At 41.8% G+C, this 16,352-nt stretch overlaps 1 protein-coding gene across 2 annotated transcripts in view; it reads right to left on the reverse strand.

Annotated features, from left to right (window-relative positions):
- Window positions 1–1,937: 1,937 nt before the first annotated feature.
- The window catches only part of arhgef2 (rho/rac guanine nucleotide exchange factor (GEF) 2), a 33,699-nt gene continuing 19,284 nt past the window's right edge, over window positions 1,938–16,352 (reverse strand). Inside the window, exons 9-22 of one of the 2 annotated variants that reach the window (XM_050046457.1) lie at window positions 15,740–15,865; window positions 14,564–14,681; window positions 13,599–13,847; window positions 13,415–13,491; window positions 12,447–12,619; window positions 12,213–12,280; window positions 10,752–10,994; window positions 10,598–10,675; window positions 9,036–9,079; window positions 8,632–8,673; window positions 6,512–6,562; window positions 6,128–6,394; window positions 5,117–5,273; window positions 1,938–4,811 (exon numbers count right to left, since the gene is read on the reverse strand). In XM_050046457.1, coding sequence (XP_049902414.1) covers window positions 4,762–4,811; window positions 5,117–5,273; window positions 6,128–6,394; window positions 6,512–6,562; window positions 8,632–8,673; window positions 9,036–9,079; window positions 10,598–10,675; window positions 10,752–10,994; window positions 12,213–12,280; window positions 12,447–12,619; window positions 13,415–13,491; window positions 13,599–13,847; window positions 14,564–14,681; window positions 15,740–15,865 — 1,743 coding nt within the window. In that variant the 3' untranslated portion in view covers window positions 1,938–4,761. Of the gene's footprint in view, window positions 4,812–5,116; window positions 5,277–6,127; window positions 6,395–6,511; window positions 6,563–8,631; window positions 8,674–9,035; window positions 9,080–10,597; window positions 10,676–10,751; window positions 10,995–12,212; window positions 12,281–12,446; window positions 12,620–13,414; window positions 13,492–13,598; window positions 13,848–14,563; window positions 14,682–15,739; window positions 15,866–16,352 lie in introns of both variants that reach the window. The other variant, XM_050046456.1, reaches the window with a different exon arrangement.

Consider the following 16,352-nt stretch of genomic DNA (forward strand, 5'->3'; position numbering starts at 1 on the left):
CATCAAATCCAGAATGAGTGCATATTAAAAAAAAACAATGAAGTTTAACAGTTTGAACATTAAATATCTTGTCTTTGTGCTGTATTGTAATGGATTTAGGTCAAAAAGGATTTATATATCACTGCATTTTGCTTTGATTTATAGTTTAGACAGCATATGTGTCAGAGCTCTCAGTTTTTGGCATGAAGTATCTTTATATTTCTACTAAAAACAGCAATGTTTCCAAGGTCTCCAGCTATATCACAGAATGCGTCAAACACAAGAACTTTGAGTGTTACTACCTGCCCCGCTGCCAGGGTAACAACAAGAGTGAACAATTAAAAATTACACAATGATGAAATACACATAATATATTAATACTAATACAGATATTGATACTTTTTTGGAATTGGGGTTTTAGATGCTGAGACAAAAAGTGTTACAACCACACTCGGTCTCCCCTATTCTATGGTTTAAATCTCCAGAAATAAAAACACCACCATCGACTTTTTATCCAGCTGATTAGATTTATAATGAGCACACATACAAACAATAAACTTACAGCAAAAATCATTTACAGTTTTCTGATCAAATCTTTATACAGACACTAACTTCAGTTCGACGTTTCTACTATTTAAAAACTACATTAAAATAAGAAGCTTCTGCGGCTGACTCCAGATCAGTTTAGTTTAAGGAAAGTCTTCAAACTGCTGTCAGACGTCTCACAGTCACAACCTGAACGTGAGACGTGGATCCAGCAGTCGTCGTTCACGCTGACATCAGCGTCATCTTTGATATAAATTCACAAACTAAACTCAGACAGTGGAAACAGAGCAGCGCCCATCATGACGGTGCTCCTTCATCCGTAATGTTTTAAAGTCATTATAAAATATTTTAGGAATTTGCAGCAGATGTTGAAAGTTTGCATCAAGAAACTTTCACACATTATTTCTGGTGAGACGTAGGCCCTGTCGTACGCGGATATTTTTCAAAACAGATATTTAGCCCCTCTGTTAACCCTTTAAAACCTGAGGAAAGACTTGATTTGTTTTACAAACATAGGAACTTGTCCCACAAATTGGAAAAAAATAGGTTTAGAAATTTTTTTTTTTTTTTTAAATTGTTATTATTTTTACATTTTAAAATTATGTTACAGAATTCTTAAAATTTCTAAGCACTCTTTCCAGGTAATTTCCTTATTTGTTTGTTTTTAACTTTCTTTTTCTTCCTTTATTTAAAACCGATTTTCTTGTTTTTAATTTTCTCTTTTTACTAATTTCTTGCTAATTTTTTGGGTCATTTCTTCTTTCGCCATTTGCTCAAGGCTCAGCATTTAAATACTTGCGAAAGGTGTCTGAAAGCAGCCCAAGAAAAGCGATGTCGCTCCAGGGTTCAAAAGGTTAAAAGAAAAAAAATGTCCACCTTCATTTTACAAAATGTCTCTGTCCACACAAGAATGTAAAATCGACTCCAAACACTCGCCAGGCCAGTCGGTCAAATACCAGAGAAGAAGATTCTGAGCATTTGCAGTGAGCTTATTTTGGACAAGTCAAACAAAAGTAAACCAATAGAAATAAATTACTTATCTATTTATCCAAATCTGATTCCTATTTTTATAAAAATCTTTCTGGTTCACGGCCCAAAGTGCTATGGTGAAACTGAAATGTGACTCACGTGGACTAACGACAGGGTAAAAGTACACAGGCCGGTTGTGTGCCATTGTTGTGTCCTGATACACAGTAACTGGAGCTTAGAAAAATCAATCAGCACCTTAGAAGGTCAAAAAATCTCTGTTTGTGGACGAGAGCCCAAAACGCAGAGGAAAATATCTGTTTTGAAAAACATGGAGACAGAGGCCGGAGTCACCAACATCACATCTGTACGAAACACTGCTGCTGTTCTTCATCAGTAAATACTGTCAATAAAGTGTTTTGGTTAATATAAAACATGTTCTCAATAAAATAAAAAAAAACATTGGTCAAAACCAACCAATCAATAAGACAATATACGATCAAGTTTATACAAGTAGGCTATAAAGGAAACAGCCACGCTAACATGCTATCAGACATATTAGGAGCGCTGCAGCAGTGATCTCATGTTTCAGTCAGACAGCAAACAGTTTCCTGTTTCTTCATCAGCTCCCCCCCCCCCCAGCAACTGAGTCAGATCTCTGTGAGACTCACCAGGCCCCACAACACCAATTTTCAAACTGGCCAAACAGCGAAATTACAACTGAAATGTAAGACCATTGGGTTCAAAATGACCTTTCCCTAAACTTACATTGTGAAGCAGACATCTGTAAATCAGTGGTTTCATTTTTATAAGCATAACAACCCCCACGAAATTACTTCTTTCACTATCAGGATTTGATCCATTCAGTCAGATAACATTTCAAAAGTCTGAAAGAGCCGCACTATAAAATCATTTTATCCCTTATTTAAATGAGCGAAGGGCTAAACCTAAAGTTAGCCGCTCAACCGCTGGAGGTCTGTAGTGCACCTGCTCTGTGGACCAAGTGATACAGAAGATCCGGGTAATTTCACACCTGGGAAGTCAAATGTTTTCAGCTTCATGTGCCACTGAGTAATTTTCATAGGAATGCAGAGGGCCTCGCCTCAAACGCTATCTCCAGTTCTCTTCATGCATCCATGAAAATCATCACCGCCATCAGTCAGTCACTTTGAATGTTATCAGCCCATTAACTATCATTTGTCATCAGGAGCATAGATCTGAGGCGGTATGGCTCTAATCTACCTCCTATATTTACATGTACTGTTTGGCAGCACTGGAGGAGTCACATATGTAACGTACTTTAACACATGCGTAGGCAAGCGATTAAAAAAATTAATCTAATTAACCACATACTCTGTGTTTGTTTAATCTAAATTAACCGCATGCATCAATATTTGCTGTGAAAATATTTAAACATTTAAATTCAAATGAATTTTGGCAGATGTGTCGTAGTAAAGCTGCTGGATTTTGGACACAATTGTCCCCCTGTCCTCTACCACCCAAACTGCTCGACAGTCCATTTTGCAGGGAGTGAGTTAGTCGGTCACAGGTAGACTTACTCAGTTTGAACGCCTGGTCGAGCGTGGCTTAACGAGGCTGGCTGCGAGCACTAGCATCAGAGGACGTCAAGGTTTGCTACAAAATGCTGCGTTGAGGTGATATTTCAGGCTTGAAGTTCTCGAATATTCCTTACTGCAGACACAGCAGAGAACAGTGCTCCTATCAACAGCTCCATCTGGGCGTTTTTTAAATGTAAATGTTCCATTCACAGGGCAAAGCAGCGTCGCCTCGTCATCATGTGACAAAGCCACTGTGGCTTTCAACGATACACAGGGTCAAAGTGCCACAGAACACGATCAGTGTTAATTTTTTTAACACGTTATTCTTTCTGTGATTAATTTAGAGAAATTAACACGATATTTTGTCAGTCCTAGAAAACATGCATATGTAACTTGAGTTACGTAACGTACTATCGTTTTTATAGGCTATAATCGTTTTGATTTTTTCAGAGAGACCATGATTATTTCCAAAACCTAACCAAACTGTGACCATTTCTGTAATTGGATATGCATGTTTTGGCCCACTGATAGGTGCAGTATGCCCTGTTTGAAGCATCATACTGGCAGTGATAACAACTGATAGCAGACATTTAAAGGTCCAGTGTGCAAGATTTAGTGACATCTAGTGGTGAGGTTATGGAACTGAAACTTCTCCCATGTGCCAAGCTTGTAGGAGGACTATGGTAGCCAGCACTCAAACACAAAAAAACGAAGGCCCGATCTAGAGCCAGTGTTTGATTTGTTAATTCCGGCCTGCTGTAGAAATGCAAGAGGACCTGCTCTGTATGTGGATATAAACGGCTCATTCTAAGCTAACAAAAACACAACAATTCTTATTTTAACATAATAATAAACTAATGTAAACTTAGTTATGAATATTATATTCCATTTCTGCCGATAGATGCCTCTAAATCCTGCACACTGACCGTTAACGGGCTGATAACATTTGAAAGGCGTGGACGATTATTTTTGTATTATTTATTGCTGATACAAACTAAACTTTGTGACCTTTTAAAAACTGACTCACTTGTTTAATCCTGGTAAGATTTCTGTAAACGTATAAATTACTTACTTGCTCCCAAACTTTGTTACTAAATTTTAAAAATAAGGTTTTTTTGGTTTCACACATGACAGAAACACAAATTTGAGTCTCTTAGCCTAAAAATCCTACAGAATATCTCTAATGTAAACTACTTTTAGTTTTAAGTTACCATATAAATACAGTTTAAACTGTTTGTTTCTCAGAAGAAGAAAACTGTGTCATAACACAGATCATAACAGCAGGTTGTGACTCAAGTTGTTGATATCCAAAGGCATTCTGGGTAATGTAGTGTGGTGTCTCATCTTTGAGTTTCACTAAGGGAACCAGACAGAAAAAAAAACAGTTCCTACGACACAATTTAAACCCCGCCTTCCTGATACAAAGCCCCACCCACTCCAGCACATGTGGGCGGGGCTCCAGCCAACGTGATAATGTAAACAGGTGGCACGGTTACACTTCATGTTTCTAACCTAACAGCAACGTTCAGAAAACACTTTGGAGCAAAAGTACGACATCAGAAGTCTGTTTGGGTCTAAAGCGCTTCTGTAAAACAGGAAATGATGTCACCTCCAGCTCCAGCTTTCTGTGTAAAAGTCTGTCAGTGACATCACTGTGACATCACCGTGACATCAGCAGAGGTCCCTGAGGTCATCAGTCACAGGTGTGATGTTAACTGGGATCAGCTCCACACTCGCTCTCCTCTGGGATGTCCTGCAGGTCTGAGAGGTCAGAGGTCACAGGTTACCATGGTGAAAAACATAATGTCTTCTTTATGATTTATGTTTTTAATTTTGCACAATTTAAAATACACAAAATGACAGTGCAGGCGGAGGCGCTGTACTGTATGTATCATTGCATTCTGTTTCTATTTACATTCAAGACAACGTCCAGACTCTTTAGAATAAGGGTTGTATGTCATCACGTGATCATAATTATAATCAAATTTAACATTATTCTTATTTTTACAGTGACACAATATTTTCAGTTCTAAAATAATTAACATTTATTGATGAGTTGTACTGACCTCTGGGGCTGTCAGAGCGAGGAGAGATTCGCATCACTTCCTCCTCTTCCTCCTCGTTTCCCTCCTGGACACCATCTAATTGGTCAACTGGATCCTGGCTGGCCAATGGTGCAAGGGGGCGGGACTCCAATTCCCTGCTGCCGCGCCTCCTGCTCCCCTGCTGACACGGAAAACTTAGCTTAGCTCACTTTAGTCAAGTTTATTTTAGTTTAGTTCAGTTTAGCTAACTCCAGCTTAGCTTATTTTAGTTTGGCTTATATTAGTTTATTGTACCTTAGTTTAGCTTACTTTAGCTTAGCTTATTTTAGTTTAACTTCTTTTAGTTTAGCATAACTTAGTTTAGCTTATTGTAGTTTATCGTAGCTTAGTTAATCTTACTTTGGCTTATTATAGCTTGGTTTAGCCTACTCTAGCTTAGCTGATTTTAGTTTAACTTACTTCAGTTAAGCTTAATGTAGCTTATCATAGCTTAGTTAATCCTATTTTAGTTTAGCTTATTGTAGCTTAGTTTATTTCAGTTTAACTTATTTTAGTTGAGCTTATTTTAGGTTAGCGTAGCTTAGTTTAGCTTACTTCAGCTTACCTTATTGTAGTTGAGCTTACTGTAGCTTATTGTCACTTAGTTTCACTTATTTTAGTTTAACTTGTTTTAGTGAAGCGTAGCTTAGTTTAGCTTATTGTAGTTTATCATAGCTTAGTTTAGCTTACTTCAGCTTACTGTAGCTTATTTTAGCTTAGCTTAGTTTAGCTTACTTCAGCTTACTGTAGCTTATTTTAGCTTAGCTTATCTTATTTCAGTTTAACTTATTTTAGTTTAGTTTGGCTCACTTTAACTTATTGTAGCTTGGTTTAGCTTACTTTAGCTTAGCTGATTATAGTTTAACTTATTTTAGTTAAGCTTATTATAGTTTTTCATAGCTGAGTTAATTTTATTTTGGCCTAGTTTATTTTACCTCAACGTAGCTTAGTTTAGGTTTGACACCTTCACTTTTGTGAAACACCTGAACTTACCTTTTCTCCCTTGATGACATCACTGATCTCTCCGTTGGTGCCTAGCTTTGCCCCCTCTCTCGCTGGGTCCTCCCCCTTCAGACGTAGCCGTGTCACTTCCTCCTGCAGCAGCTCCACCTGCCGTCGCAGCAGCACCGCCTCCCCGCTGGCATCCAGTCCTGTATCCCGCGACATTGACCGACTGAGGCGGGGTCCTGGAGTGGGGTTGGGGGCGGGGCCTGTTTTGATAAACAGTTCCAGGATAGAATCCTGACGAATCACAGCAGCCTGGAGCGGAGTCAGTGGGTCAGAGGACAGACGTGTCACTTTATGTACAGTAGAATTAAAACATCAATCATCTTCATCGTGATCATATGTAGAAAAAATAACTTTGGGTTGTCAGACCTGCAGGGCGTGAAGCTGTGTGCTCAGACTGACCAGTCGCTGACAGACTTCCTGTGAAGAGGACAGGTGTAAGATGTTAGTGACTGCTCTGATTGGACACAAACTGGGTGCAACTCAATTCTGTTAAATCCCAACTGAAATTAAACAGTTTTCATTGTTTGATATGGCACACATATCTGCTCTGCAAATAATTTGTCCTGTAGTCAAATTATTAATTTGCATTAATTCGACAAAATATTGTTCCAGTATTTATCTAGTTAGATGACCTTATTTTGATACAGCCAATCAAATGTTGCAAGAAGAGCAAACGCAAACATCAGCGTTGTATCAGAGCAGATGGTCACACTATCAGCCACACCACAGCTACACAACACAAGAGACACATCTTAGCTTGTTGAACGAGCCACCAAACAAACATTCACTGGGGAAAAATGCAGCTCTAACCTCATTTAGCACGCGAGAAAGCTAATTAGCTGAAGCTGCAGCACATTAAACAGCAAATGTCACTTTGGTCTGGTTACATGTTAGTGTGGTCGTGACTCTACACCACTAACAACACGCTGTCTGCTCATTGCATACAGGCTACAGTGCAGGATCATTTTGTCTTTGTCTTTTGTTCCCTTCATTATAACACCAACGCACTGTCGTTCCCTACACTGACGCTCTGTTGTTCCCTGCAGTGTAACACTGACGCTCTGTTGTTCCCTATAGTGTAATACTGACGCTCTGTCGTTCCCTACAGTGTAACACTGACGCTCTGTTGTTCCCTATAGTGTAATACTGACGCTCTGTCGTTCCCTACAGCATAACACTGACGCTCTGTTGTTCCCTACAGTGTAACACTGACGCTCTGTTGTTCCCTACGGTGTAACACTGACGCTCTGTTGTTCCCTATAGTGTAACACTGACGCTCTGTCGTTCCCTACAGCGTAACACTGATGCTGTCGTTCCCTACAGTGTAACACTGATGCTCTGTTGTTCCCTATAGTGTAACACTGACGCTCTGTTGTTCCCTACAGTGTAACACTGACGCTCTGTTGTTCCCTATAGTGTAATACTGACGCTCTGTTGTTCCCTATAGTGTAATACTGACGCTCTATTGTTCCCTATAGTGTAATACTGACGCTCTGTTGTTCCCTATAGTGTAATACCGACGCTCTCTCATTCTCTTTGCTGTGTCACTGATGCTCTCACGTTCCCTACAGCGTAACACTGATGCTCTATTGTTCCCTACAGTACAATACCGACGCTCTCTCGTTCTCTATGATGTGTCACTGACGCTCTGTTGTTCCCTACAATGTAACACCAGCGCTTTCTTGCTCCCTACGATGTAACACATCTGTTGTTCCTAGAGTGAACCACACTGACACTCCTTTGTTTTTGAAAGTGTAACACTGATGCTCTCTTGTTCCCTTAACACTCTCTCATTCTCTACTGTGTGTCACACAGCTCTCATGTTCCCTATGGTGTAACACCGGCACTCTGTTGTTCCCCACAGTGAAACACTGACTCTCTCTCTGTCTATACTGTGTTACACTAACGTTCTGTCATTCTCTGTGGTTTAACACTGACACTACAGCCTACATGCTGACATTTGTTACATATGTTTATTTACCATGTTAGTAATTTCAGTACTTCTATTAGTGAGCTGCTAGCTGAGGACATCCAGTAGAAATGAAGTGAACTGTATCTCAATATGAGACTGTGATAGTGCTCTTAGTGTTTGTGTGATTACTCTGCTCATGGGACTGTGTTGGTGTTGTTGGTGAGCGCTCATGAGATCAACCGCAAACATGATCTCTGCACCATCTAATCTGCGGCATTTCATTAACTCGCTGTCATCCGGTGTTTGGAGAACATTTCTCCTGTGGTTTTTTTCTCTTTCCTCTGCTGAAGAAACTCTTACAAGTTCTCATCCACACTCCTTACAGTTTTTTACATGAGAAGACACTTTATGACTAAGTAAGAGCTTGTCTTAACTTTGGGTGGAAATTCTTAGAAAACTTCATCATTCTAAGAATTTTCTTAGAATTTCGTCACACGAAAATCAAGGTGTGAGAGCGATCAGATAAAGGAATAGAGATGCATCTGCTGGACGGTAAACAAGAAGTGTTCATTACCTGTTTTAGGGTTCGTTCTTGCAGCTGGTTACCGTTTTTGTCCTGAAAGAGAAAAACCAGGCAGAAAATTTTCAACAAACTCTCACTTTTCTTTACATCGTTCTAACCTGCAGTGCTGTTTCCAGCCAGGCTCTTATTTTGATAGTTTACTCTAACATGGGTGGTCACAGGCTGACTGGAAACTTATCAGTCCAATCTCACTTTTCTTTTTTCAGGAGCTGATCAGAATCTTCCAGTGTTTACACTCAGTCACAAGAGGAGTCTTTACAGACTAAACAGGCCTTTAGTTTCTGTGTTCCTGCAGATGATCTGTCACATTTTTTAGTTTAAATAAAGTCTAAATTGCAGCTTTGATCTGGGTCAAACCTCTGTGATCAGAGGTTAAAGGTGATGAAGTGATTTACCTTCGAGGAGCCGCTGTTCAGCTCAAAAGAACCTGAGTCACCATCTGAGAGAGAGACAGAGACATGAAGACAGACAGTGTCGTCACATGTGAGTAACACATCCGTTGCTCACGGTTACACAAACAACAAACATTCAGAGCTGAACAAACTTTTCAAACAGAGACGAAACAAAGGGAAGTTTTCACATGTTTCACATGAAACACAGCTGCTGTTTTCTGACACTGTTCAGACACATCATTAATATTTCAGTTGTTTGATCAGTCTGAAGCTGAAATTAATAGTTATGGTCAGTCAGTTATCTTGCTGTTGGTTATTCTGTGCACATGACATTCACTTCCTGTCTATTCCTTCTCTGTTTCTCTTCCTGAGCTTCCTTCCTTTTTTCCTGCTGAAGGTTTGTTTTTTATGCTTTATCTGAGTCGAGGCTCTGAGGACAGAAGGTGTCATTCGCTGTGTAACTGAAAAGAACTCTGTGTCGATTAAATTGACTTACAGTCGAGTGGTCAAATTCAGGCAGATGACGTGAGGTGAAAATGTTCTTCTCAGTTTTATTTTACAGTAATTGAATGTTTTAGGGATTTGAACTGTTGGTCAAAGACATCTGAAGACATCACCTCTGACGTTGAGAAATAATGACTTTAAGGGACTGTTCGTTATTTATGAGGGGGGAGGGGGCGGTGCAGAAAGAAGGAGGCACTAGGCAGGAGGCACTTTCCTTACCTTGTGCAAATTCTGACATCTATCTTTTTGTATTTTATCTTTATTCTTTGAGCATTCTGTTGCCATTCAACTTGCTTTTCTATCTGTGCTATTTGAGCTGCTGTAACATGCAACATCTTATGTCAAATACTTTTTAAGCTCTGGGGAGGGACTTGTGTTTACTATTTCGGCTTAGGGGAGGGACATACACATTTAAATGGGTGTATTTTGTATTTATTTTAACACCTATTTTTTAAAGAAAACACGGCTTCATGTTTTGACTTGACTTCTAAGGCAAAAATTTAAATAAAAAAAGGCAATTATATCGTTCATCACAGCCAGAAACTGTAGGAAAAAAAAGAAATTATCATTGGATTTTCAAATTTCCGACGGTCCTTGAACACATTTGAAGGTCAGGAAAAAAAATCTTAGTTTAAAATAGCGATCTTTCATCAAAATCACTTTATTTTACATTTCTCATTAAAAATTTTGCCAAAAATAAACCATTTGCAGGAACCAACCAGTGTGCACGACAAGAGTGAAAAACTGAGGTCTTTTTTCAACTCCGGGATTTTAACTTCTTACTTTCAGTCACTCAGGGAGACTCAAGGAAAGATATTCGTAGCTTTAAGGAGGGTAAAAAAAAAAACAAAGTCACACCCTGTCACCCTTGATAAGTAAAGAACAGTCCCTAAACATTTCTCACTGTGTCTTCAGTTTTAAAGACAAAACGAGTAAAGAATTAATCAATAAAAATGAACTATAGAGGACCTGATAATGAAAACAAAACTCTTTTATACTGCTGAGACAGATTTAGTTTTCTTTCATCTTTCATCATGTTACAGGTATTGACAGTGACTCACTGCTGAGCTCCTGGTTGCCGTTGGTTACGGTGGATTTGGTGATGCTGGAGTTGAGCAGCAGTTCGGTCAGTTTGTCCACTGAAACACAGAGAACAGGTTCAGTTTGGTACTTTTATTTGTTTTAGTCACATCAGACCTGAAAACAAAGACTCACCTTCAGTGATGGAGGTGCTGAGGAGCGGCTCGGCCTGAGGAGCGTGAGGAGTGTCGGCTCTGAACAGGTTCCTAGTGGAGGAGGTGGTGGTTGATGAGGAAGTGTTGAGCTTCTCACTTCCTTCTTCTTCTTCTTCTTCTTCTTCTCCTCCTCCTCTTCCAGTCGCCTCCACCAGGTCAGAAAACAGAGTGACTCTCTCCTGCAGCAGCTCCAGAATCTCCCTGTCCTTCTGTTGAATGTCGGCTGGGTGGGAGGAGGAGAGGAGAGGAGGAGGAAAGAATGTCAACTTTGATCTGATATAGATTTTATTATTTTATATATAAGTGACAGCACATTAAACAGGAGGTGAAGGAGCAGGTGAAGGTGTTATTTTCTATGTACAAACACCAAACTGGCACGATGTACACCAGAGCTCGTAGATGCGCTACAAAACTTAACGCCACTGTCCAATTTCCAGCCTCGCTGCCCTTGAAAAACATTTTTTCCCCACTCACTCCCTACTGCTCCTGTAGCAGCTCGCAGCTCTTCTTCTCTGCTCCAATAGTAGCTCTTCTTCTCTGCTCCAATAGCAGCTCTTCTTCTCTGCTCCAATAGCAGCTCTTCTTCTCTGCTCCCATAGCAGCTCTTCTTCTCTGCTCTTCTCTGCTCCCACAGCAGCTCTTCTTCTCTGCTCTTCTCTGCTCCCACAGTAGCTCTTCTTCTCTGCTCTTCTCTGCTCCAATAGCAGCTCTTCTTCTCTGCTCTTCTCTGCTCCTATAGCAGCTCTTCTTCTCTGCTCTTCTCTGTTCCCATTGCAGCACTTCTTCTTCTCTGCTCCCATAGCAGCTCTTCTTCTCTGCTCCCATAGCAGCTCTTCTTCTCTGCTCTTCTCTGTTCCCATTGCAGCACTTCTTCTTCTCTGCTCTTCTCTGCTCCCATAGCAGCTCTTCTTCTCTGCTCCAGTAGCAGCTCTTTGCTCCCATAGCAGCTCGTCTTCTCTGCTCTTCTTCTCTGCTCCAGTAGCAGCTCTTTGCTCCCATAGCAGCTCTTCTTCTCTGCTCCAGTAGCAGCTCCTTGCTCCCATAGCAGCTCTTCTCTGTTCCCATTGCAGCACTTCTTCTTCTCTGCTCCCATAGCAGCTCTTCTTCCATACTCCCACAGCTTCTCTTCTTTTTTGCCCCTGTGGCAGCTCTTCTTCTCTGCTCACATAGCTGCTCTTCTTCTCTGTCACAATGTCCCACAATCCCATCATTATATATTAATATATAAAGCTAAAAAAAAAAAAAAACCACGGCATTTTGTTGCCCCGCGCTGTGTGTGGTCTTCTCTTGATGTGATGTTTTCTATTGGTGCACCCAACATTTGTCATATGATGCACTGCAGTGCCATGTATGTTTTGAGCTGAATATGGAGGAGGTGAATGAGGAGAAGAAATAGGAGGTAAAGAGGGAGGAGGTTATGAATGAGGAGGAGGTGCTGTACCTCTCAGTCTGCGCAGTAAAGCTTTGTCTTCAGTCTCGATGAGAGGGAACTCGTCTCTGGACGGACAGCTGCAGACAAAACACACGGTACTGTGAAGTAATGAGCACTACACCCTGAACTACGCTGTACTACATACAGTACCTACATACTGCACCACACAGAATGACTCAGAACTCAGTTTTACTTAGGTACCTCACCACACTCTGTAGTACTCCGTAGTACTGCAGCACTAACCTGACAGCAGCCTGCTGGATGCGGCTCATCCAGGTCCTGCGGTTGTCTTTGGATGAAGCGTGCAGCTCGTACATCTCTGGAGGGGTGGTGGCACTGATCAGGTACATCCCTCGCTCCTGGTTGGCTATGTCTCTGACGATCAGGTTATTCAGAGAGACCACTGGAGACTTGTCCTGAGACAGAGAGACAGGTGGACAGAAAGGTTTATGGTCAGGTTAACAGACATACAAACAGAAAGGTGAACAGACGGAGGCTGGGATCATGGAGTGGTTCATGAGCTTCTCTAAGGTTTGGCTAAAAGATCATCAGTGTCTGACATGGCGGCAAGCAAAGAACCTGCCAGTGGACACCGGCAGTCATTGAAGTAATCCAGGCTTGGTTTCGCCCAGGGGACTCCAGAAGCAATAGACAGGTGAGAGGAGGCCAGAAGAACTCAAAAGGAGGCAGAGCTTCAGCCAGACTGTTTCAGCAGGAGGGAGAACACTGGCCAGGACTGAAGATATGATCAGATGGGGAAAAGAACTCTTTAAGGAACGCTTAACCTCAACTGGAAGACTCGAGTCACTGAGGTAGTACAGCTCTGCAGTGACACCATCCCTCGTGTCAATAGGGGCGAGCCTAATGGTTTGTTTACATATCTTGACCTCAAAAAGATGGCCGTATGGTCACTGCTTCCAAACGGGAGCAGTAACCTGAGTTTTTTGGCCACAGTCCAAGTGTTATTAAGTGTTGTAAGGAGTCAGCAAAGGTGGTTCAGTATCTGATTCGCACCTCTTGGATCCTGGATGATGGAGGTATTATATATCCCGTCAGACCTATGAACACCTTGAAATCCTCAAAAAGGAGCTGGAGGAGATGTCGGGCTACTTTCTCCTCCTTCTGCTACGATGTTCTGAACCTAAATAAGTGGTGAACGGTTGAAAGATGGATGTAGAGAGAGAACATGAGGAGGTGCATGTGTGACTCACCAGTGAGGCAAAAGTGAACTTCTGATCTTTCTCCTGAAGGAAAACCAAGATGTCTGACATCAGCAGGACCTGAACATCTGGAGACAAACATACAGAAGCTCGTCAGCAGGAGTAAGCTCCACCCACATATCTAGGTGTGACATCACAGCAGGTGAACAGGTGATACAGCATCAGACTCCTCTACCTTTCATCCTGGAGCCCTGGACCTTCCAGTGGAGCATCCCCTCGTGGAGGAGCCTCCTCCTCTGCAGCTCTCCTCCTCTGAACACTCCTCCTCCCTGGACCTCCGCCTGAGCCCGGGGGTCCAGACGTGCCTGGATCTCCTGCAGCCTCCTGGTCCGGTCCAGCTCCAGCACCTCCTGGTCCACCGAGCTAATGAGCTCCTTCAGGAGCTGCAGTGCCTTGCTCAACGCCTGCGCTTCCTCTTCATTGCCTGCAATAAGTCACAGGGACATGGTGACATCAGAGGTCAGGGGACAGAGGCTATTAAGGGTCAGACTACTAAAGGCCTTTGCACACCAGGTCTGTATTTGTTGTCGAAATAAATCCAACCTCATGTTGTGTCAATCACTTTTGCACACCAACTTCGAAACTTTCGTCCGACATTAAAGTTTTTGAAACAGGTTTGATTTTCTATGTTTTTCGCATCTGTCAAAATAGTTAGAAGCAGTGCAGAAAATTTGGCGGGACACATACATGTGCAACAAGACAGAGGAGCAGGGCAGAGGTGAACAGCTAGAAGAAGAAAGGTGGAAATATATGTAAGCAATGTCCGTTTTCGAATCTCCCAGGACAAAGAGAAGGTAACGTTAGCCTATCCAGAAATGCACAACAGCAATGATGCCACTTACAGCAAAGTGCAATTCAATAGCCGCACAGCATCACTTCATAACTCAGGTAGCTGCGGTGCCAAATGCAAGACACCAGCAGTGAGTGTTGACAGCCTGGAAGATAACTCCAGCAGTGTTAATTTCACAACCTAATTTTCCATGACGAAAACGAGACGATGACAAGCTAAAAAATCAAAATTCGGACATTCGTGCAAGGTTTCAGTGCAAATTTTTTTACCATATGATGGATTTAAAAAATATATATGAAAAACACAGACTTGGTGAACAAAGGCCTTCAGTGTCAGAGGTTGTAGGGTACCTTTGGTGTAGTCGAGGATTCGTTGGATGAGGACGGGGTACTTGGTGAGTCGCTGTGTCACCAGCAGGATGCACTCCTGGACACCATGGCGACGCAGCAGAGGACCACGACAGACGCGCTGAGCATTATGGGATGGAGAGAAACAGAGAGTAAACATCAACACGGAAACACCATGTTCAACCAGATTAAACCAGGTTTAATTTTTGGTCTAAATTCTTTCTATACAGGAGCAAACCCAGGTCTAGATCTGGAAAACCAGAATCTAACCCTGACTTGGACTTAAAAAGCTGAACCAGTCTGAACTACAATAAACATGATGGGTAAACTAGGTCTGATCCATTCATCTATTTTCAACCACTTATCCGAAGCCGGGTCGCAGCAGCAGCAGGCTGAGCTAAGTATTCTAGACGTCCCTCTTCCCAGCAACACTTTCCAGGTCCTCCTGGGGGACCCCGAGGCGTTCCCAGGCCAGATGAGATATGTGTGTTCTTGGTCTGCCCTGGGGCCTCCTACCAGTTGGATGTGCCTGGAACACCTCTAACAGGAGGCGCCCAGGAGGCATCCTAGTGAGATGCCCGAACCACCTCAACTGACCCTTTTCGATGTGAAGGAGCAGCAGCCCTACTCTGAGCTCCCTCTGGAGGTCCGAGCTCCTCACCCTATATCTAAAAATTCAACATGTGGACTGAAGGAGCCAGGAGATAGAATTGACCATCTTCCAATTACGGGACAACCTGCTCTTCCACCTGGGCCACAGCCACCACTAACAGACCTGTTTCACAGCAGACATTTTGACATGTCACCAAAGGACAAGAACTTGTGAAACTTAAAGTATTAACAATGGCTCAGTTCCATTAATTGTCCAAGTGTGCCAGCATGCACAACGCATGCACCTCGCCAACGTGGACTGTAGCCATCATTAATGTTAATGAATACGCTTGTGCTTTTCCTACTACGACAAGTCAAAATGTCCGCCGTGAAAATAGTCCATGAAAGTTAAAACAGGTCCAGACCACATCAGATAAATAAACCAGTTGACATTTACATACAGGTCCAGTCTGACAGGTCAGTCCAGTTGAGTCCAGTCAAACCTGACTGAAGGTCTAAAATCACAGAGGTCTAAAGCAGTCTACACCGGGTCCAGTCTCAGATCCTGGTCCTGGTTCTGATTCTCACCCTGATAAACTGCTGCAGTCGTCGGTCTCGAGTTAAAACTTCTTTGTAGAGTTTCACAGCTTTCGGGTGTCGACTGCAGAACTCAGCGTAAATTTTCTTCATGTCGTCCGCACACTGACCTGAAAACTACACACACACACACACAGAACACAACATTATATTCTGCAACTTTACACTTTATATACTTGTACTATATTTTAGAGGGACTACGGTAAATATCACAATAAGATAAATATTGAAACATGATCAGCTGGTTAAATATGAAGTATTGTTATAGACTCAAAATACACAGAGCTGTCAAAAGTATCTGTGATAAATATTAAGGAGCCACTGATCAGAATAAATATATTGATGATATTTTAAGTGGATTTAGTTGATATTATTTCTGCAGTTTTACTGAAGGTAAATTTAAGTTTTAACCACTTAAATGTAATACATTAGGTGCTGCTGTTTTTCCAACTTTCGTAAAATATTTTCTTAAAAAGGCTCTTAATAAATGTTGCCTACCCGTGTGTTAAAGCACCTGAGAAACTTGTCAGGTCCCAGTTCACAGTAACTGTAATGACTGAAAGTGTCCAGCAGGTGGAGCTGTTTCACTACTTTGGCCTGTTTT

Source organism: Epinephelus moara, chromosome 6, assembly GCF_006386435.1.
Source record: "Epinephelus moara isolate mb chromosome 6, YSFRI_EMoa_1.0, whole genome shotgun sequence".
NCBI lineage: Eukaryota > Metazoa > Chordata > Actinopteri > Perciformes > Serranidae > Epinephelus > Epinephelus moara.